Source organism: Olea europaea, chromosome 10 (genome assembly GCF_002742605.1).
Source record: "Olea europaea var. sylvestris chromosome 10, O_europaea_v1, whole genome shotgun sequence".
NCBI classification, from domain to species: Eukaryota; Viridiplantae; Streptophyta; class Magnoliopsida; order Lamiales; family Oleaceae; genus Olea; species Olea europaea.
In genome coordinates, this window is record NC_036246.1 from 42,415,906 (window position 1) to 42,422,782 (window position 6,877).

General features: G+C 36.4%; 1 protein-coding gene across 1 annotated transcript in view; it reads right to left on the reverse strand.

The window, feature by feature from the left end:
* Nucleotides 1-6,877, reverse strand: part of LOC111400700 — an 11,425-nt gene that overhangs the window by 2,054 nt on the left and 2,494 nt on the right. Inside the window, 7 exon segments of the mRNA XM_023028090.1 lie at nucleotides 196-845; nucleotides 1,098-1,527; nucleotides 1,900-2,599; nucleotides 2,602-3,025; nucleotides 5,014-5,262; nucleotides 5,608-6,034; nucleotides 6,560-6,805. Of these exon segments, the coding sequence (XP_022883858.1) occupies nucleotides 196-845; nucleotides 1,098-1,527; nucleotides 1,900-2,599; nucleotides 2,602-3,025; nucleotides 5,014-5,262; nucleotides 5,608-6,034; nucleotides 6,560-6,805 (3,126 nt within the window).

Genomic DNA, 6,877 nt, shown 5'->3' on the forward strand with positions numbered 1-6,877 from the left:
CGAAGGTTCTCCCGGACCAGACAACGTAATAAGTCACCAAGACTCCGATTAACAACTTCGGTCTGACCGTCCGTTTGAGGGTGGTAGGCTGTAGAAAATTTTAATTTGGTACCCATCTTATGCCACAAAGTCCTCCAAAAATGGCTAGTGAAGCGAACGTCCCTATCGGACACGATGGTCTTGGGAAGCCCATACAGTTTGACAATCTCATTAAAGAATAACATGGCAACCTTGGACGCATCCGATGTTTTGCTACAGGGGATAAAGTGAGCCATTTTCGAGAAACGATCGACAACCACGAAAATAGAATCATGCTTCTTTGGGGTGCGTGGCAGTCCTAGCACAAAATCCATACTAACGTCTTGCCAAGGACAATTGGGGACGGGGAGAGGAGTGTATAGGCCGGTGTTCTGCTTCTTCTGTTTGGCCAATTGACAAGTGTTACATGTACTAACAATTTTAGTCACATCTCTCTTTAAACTAGGCCAATAGAATTGGCGTTCAACCTCCTCAATGGTCTTATCACGCCCAAAGTGACCGGCTAACCCTCCCGCGTGAACTTCCCACACTATAAAATCTCGTACTGAAGTTCGAGGGATGCACAATTTATTGGCTCGGAAAAGATAACCCTTCTCAAGTCGAAAGCCATCTGTGCTGTTTGATTGTCCTCCTTGCAAATCGAGAAAGATATCCTTAAAATCTGGGCATGCCTCGTAATCCTCCTTAAGCCTTTCAAAACCAATGACTTTGACACTCATGATCGACAAAAGGGAGACACGAGGCCTTAACGCGTCAGCTGCTTGGTTCTCCACGCCCTTCTTGTGTTTTAAAACGAACGAATAGGCCTGCAAATATTCAACCCAACGTCCATGCCTAGAACTTAATCTCTTCTGAGAGTTGAGGTAACCGAGGGCTTCGTGATCCGAATAAAGGACGAATTCTTAGGGCAACAAGTAGTGGCGCCAATAGCGCAACGCCTGGACCACCGCATACAGTTCCTTATCATACGTTGAATATCGTCGTTTGGCTTCATTTAACTTTTCACTGAAATAGGCGACAGGGTGACGATCCTGACTTAAGACTCCGCCTATACCTACCCCAGAAGCGTCACATTCAACTTCAAAGACTTTGGAAAAATCGGGAAGACGCATGACAGGAGCTTCTGTCATTCGCTCCTTGATTAACTTAAAGGCCTTCGCCGCCCCGCGTGTCCAATGAAACTCCCCTTTCTTCATGCACTCCGTGATAGGCGCCATAATAGTGCTAAACCCTTTAATAAAACGGCGGTAAAACGTAGCTAAGCCGTGAAAGCTCCTAACATCATGAATGGCCTTAGGCTCAGGCCAGTCAAGTATCGCCTGAATCTTAGTAAGGTCAGCAGACACCCCTGTCGACGAGACAATGAACCCCAGAAAAACTACGCTATCGGTGAAAAAGGAACATTTCTTGACATTAGCATACAAGTTAGTCTTGCGAAGGGTAGAGCAAACTTGTTTGAGGTGGTCACGGTGTTGCTCCTTAGTTTTACTATAGATGAGGATATCATCAAAGTAGACAACGAGAAATTTACCCATGAACGGCCGAAGAGTTTGTGTCATTACCCAATTTGATGTAGAATGATTAACTCAATAGAGATAACAAGAAGAGATATAGGAGAAGGAAGAAGAAGAAGAAATAGGGCAGAGAGGGAAGAAGAGAGGGAAAACGGCTGCAAAACCAACTCTTTAATTCATCAAATTCATCATCTCAAATAACAATGTAAGATAGGTTTAAATACTGGAAAATAATGCAAACCTAGGGCCAAGTCCAATACAAAAGTCCATAAAATTAAAATAACCTAAATTCCAACTAAAATAATTAAAATTGCTAAAATTAATTAAAATTGGATGTCCTCATCACAGCTCCTCTGAAAATGCATCGAATGTCAGCTTCATCATGTTAGAAGCTCTAAGTTCTCTCTTAATTTTGTCTCCTTCACTCTCATCCATGGAATAATGTATCCACAGTTTTATCAACTCAATCATACCAAGGACATTATTTGCCCTCTCCTGAATTTCTACCTCATGACTTCCTGCTACCTGGCCCAAATTAGTTTCAACAAGATTTACTAGGTCCATTACAGATTTTTGTGTCAACTGCTGTTTCTTTGAAGAAACTGGTGATGTCTTCTCATGAGCAATCACTAGATCCTCATCATTTCCTGTTGGCTGATGTGAACTCCTTGGATTTAATAGATCAGCATCGAAAATGAGTGCACTTGTTACTGTTTCAGAACTTTCCTGAAAATCCTCTTTCAAGAATGAATCTGTTAATTTGGATGGATATGAAGCATCATCTCCACTTGAGAGAAAAGAATATATGAAGAAGGTCAATACTTCAAATACAGACTGAATATATACAGCTCTTATTGGTGGTGGTAGAAGACAGGTCCATGGTTGTAACAGTGACTCCATGAGCTCAAGTGGATTTCTAGAAAACTCAACATACTCCCCTGACAACCAAGCAGCAGCAGATAAAACCTTATGTATAAACAGGTTTCCTAGCAAAGCAGGATCAATCAGCAAACCACGAGAAACATGAACAAGCTGCGGTCTAACACTTTAACCCTCATACCGATATCTATAAGCTGGGTCTCAATCTCCTCCCCCTTCTGACAATGAGGAATCCTGGACATTTCACCAAGAAGTGAAACATACCAATCAAAATCAGCTATCACTTCGTAAAATTTCCTCGAACAAGTTAACAAGATGTACCCTAGAATCTCATTACAAAACTCTGGGTCAGACTTCAGTGCATAACTGATCAAAAACTTACAAATTTCTGCTACATTATCCTCAGAAACCATAGTCATTACAAGCTGCAAGGCCTCAAGCTTAATATTTAGATCAACATCATCCAACGACTTAATTACAACCTCTTTGTTTTCCAAAACAACCCATGAATGCTCCACTGCTACAATGGTAAGCGCTTGTAGACCGAGGTACTTCAGATTTGGGTCACTTTCCCACAAAAACTCGTGTATTTTCTGTTGGAAATTTAAAGCAATGAAGAGAAGAAAATTGGTAATAAAAGAATATAGATATAATTAGAGGCTTGAACACGAAAATGATAACGCTATCCTCAAACGTTAGTTGCCCCCTTTCCAATGCTTTTAAGGAGTTCCGGCAAATAGTTTGTAGGATTAAACAAGCCTTTGTGTGAAGAACACCAAAAGCAAAGTGTATCTTTCACAAAGAACAAGTGAAAATAGATATAAGATTGATTATGTGATAATTTGGGAGAATAATCTTGTGGTGGATTTCTTAATTTTCTCAAGAGTGTTTTTCTTTGCAATTGGAACACCTATTTATAGGCTTTGAAGGGTTTCCACGAAATGGTGCAAAATTATGTTGAAAAGACACCAAATTCAAAAAAAAAAAACAGTAAAAAACGAATTCCCAACGGTCACTTTGTATGACCATGCGACCGCATGGGCTATAACCATGCGGTCGCATGGTTATAGTGCAAGTGGCCCTCCCGAAACATGCGGCCGCGTGGGCTTAACCTGTGCGGCTGTATGGTTAAGCCCCAAAAAAAAAAATTTTTATTTTTTTTAATTTTGAACAACTAAAATTCTAACAATCCCCTACTTGTTCAAAATCAGTGTCTATCACATAATCAAATAATCAACACTTGTGCATAAAAATTAGATATCTTTTCGATTTAAATCTATTCATAGTGTAAATCTCATAAAGTATTATCAGAATTCCAAGTAGCTAAAGTGCTTTGAACCCGTTATTCTTTGTGGCTATACCGATGAGATCACACACACAAGTGTTAAATTTTTCACAAGTTCCTCTAACTCGCTTAGTGCTAATATGGCCTTGCACTAATCCTATTTCGTTGAACTTTTATAGAGGACTTCAATTCTCTAATGAGGCGGCACCACCTCGAAGTTCACATAAGTGAAGTTCTTCCAGTATTTTTGTTACTTTTACAGATACTTGTACTCCGTACTGAACTTCATTAAGAGTTTAATTAACTCATCCCTCCAACAGTAACAACCAACACTAGTTTCAAAGATATAATTTCAATATATCTAATAGTGTTGAAATCCATCCACTTATCGAATAACTTGTTATTACCCTTTGAACATATATATATACTGGTTTAGTATATTTTGGTAGGGTTGCCGTTATTGGTGAATCTATTTAAGAAGTTTTAAACCCATTTTACTTGATGTTGATTTCGTTAACTCTCTTGTGAGAGGTTTGGTAAATGGATCAGCTAAGTTTTCACTTGACTTAACAAATTTAAGAGAAATTACTCCGTGCTTGATTAATTTCCTTACATATTCGTGTCTTAGACTCATATGTCTAGACTTTCCGTTATATACTTCGTTATATGCTCGAGCTAAAGTAGCTTTACTATCACAAAAAATAGGTATGGAGGAAATATCCTTTATGTCTAAAGGTATTTCATATAATAAGTCCTTCAGTCATTCTGCTTCTTTCCCTGTTTCAGCCAAAGCTACAAACTCTGATTCCATAGTTGAATGTGTAATGCAAGTTTGTTTCTTAGACTTCCAAGAAACTGCACTTCCTCCAAGAATGAAAATCCATCCAGATGTGGATTTATTTTCTCCTGCACTTGATATCCAACTTGCATCGGTATATCCTTCCAATATTTTAGGATACTTGGTATATTGTAGCCCAAGGTTTTTGGTTTTCTTTAGGTAACCAAGAACCCTACCAATGGCTTTCCAATGTTCCGAACTTGGATTGCTAGTAAACCTACTTAGTTTACTTACAGCAAATGCCACATCAGGTCTTGTACATTGTGATGCGTACATAAGACTTCCAATTGCACTTGCATATTTTATTTGTGCATTGCTCTACCTTCATTTTTGATTAATTTTATATTTGGATCTATAGGGGTATTCGCCTCTTTAATGTTCAAATGTTTAAATTTATTTATCACATTATCAACATAATGTGATTGACTTAATGTAAAACCCCCACTATCTTTCTTTACTTTGATTCCAAAGATAGTATCTACTTCTCCAAGATCTTTCATTTTGAAAGTAGATGACAAAAATCGTTTTATTTCTTTGATTCCGTCTATATTGTTACTAATGATTAGCATATCATCAACATATAGACACAGTAATGTAATTACGTCACCATTCACTTTTGTGTAGAGGCATTTATCTACTGAATTGTGATTAAATCCATTTGACATTATTTTAGAGTCAAATTTCTCATGCCACTTTTTGGGAGCTTGCTTTAATGCATATAAAGATTTAATTAATTTGCACACCTTATGTTCATTTCCCGGTAGAACATACCCTTCCGGTTGTTCCATATAGACCTCCTCTTTGAGATCTCCATTTAAAAATGTCGTTTTTATGTCCATTTGATGAACATATAAATCATATATAGATGCTAGTGCAAATAAAATCTTTATTGAGGTTATCCTTGCCACTGGTGCATATGTGTCAAAGTAATCAATTCATTTCCTTTGACGATACCCTTTAGCTACCAATCTCGCCTTATAAGTATTAAGCGATCCATCAGAATTATATTTCTTTCTAAATACCCATTTACAACCAATAGCTTTCTAACCTACTAGTAGGTCAACTATTTCCCAAGTGTTATTTGAAATAATAGAATCCATTTCATTATTTATAGTTTCTTTCCAGATTATATAATCTCTAGATTGCATTGCTTCCTTATAAGTCTTAGGATCACTTTCCACTTGAAGAACAAAAGGAATTGTTCTTACAACATCTTTCCTATCTCCTTCTACTAAGTAAAAGGAAATAAATTGGGAATCTATTTCATTAGATCCCAAGTTCTTTTCCTTTCTTGTTCTTTTGCTTCTTCGAGGTTCAAAGTCAACATCCTTTATGAATGTCTCTTTTGGTGAGCTTTTAAAGGTTGGAATATCCTTATTATTTTCAGATTTCCTAGCTACCATCACATTCTCGAAGAATTCCACATCTCTTGATTCTATTATAACATTTGATTTGAGATTTAATAACCTATAGGCTTTACTATTAAGTGCATATCCCAAAAAGACACATTTGATACTAGAACATTTGATACCTCTAGAACCTAACTTGGTTCTCTTTGGATCCATATTTTTATAATATGCAAGGCACCCCCACACTTTAAAATAATTAATATTTGGTTTTCTACCTTTCCAAAGTTCATATGGGGAAATTTTATTCTTTTTCATAGGAATTCTATTTGTTATATGACAAGTACAAAGTAATGCTTTACCCCATAAGTTAAAAGGTAATTCAGAATTTAATAACATAACATTCATCATTTCCAAATAAGTTCTATTCTTTCTTTCTGCTAATCCATTTTGTTCCGATCTTCTAGGTGCAGAAGATTGATGTATTATTCCATTTTGTTCACAAAATATGTTAAATTCATTTGAAAAATACTCTCCACCTCTATCACTTCTTAAAGTCTTTAATTTTCTTCCTAATTGATTTTCAACTTCATTCTTGTAAGTTTTAAAGGCACTAAAGGCTTCATCCTTATGTTTAAGTAAGTATACGTAAGTATACCTAGAGCAATCATCAATAAAAGTAATAAAATATCTATTACCGCCTCTAGTTAATATTCCATTCAATTCACAAATGTCGGAATGAACAAGTTCAAGTAATTTTGTTGTTTTTTCTATGCTATGAAATGACTTCTTAATCATTTTTGATTTAACACATATTTCACATTTTTCTAAGTTATCAATATCACATTGTATTAATCCACATTTAATCATTCTTTTCATAGTACTAACTCCTATATGTGCTAATCTACCATGCCATAAATTAAATGAATCAATAACATACGCAAAAGATTTAATTTTATTTGAGTTATCCTCAACA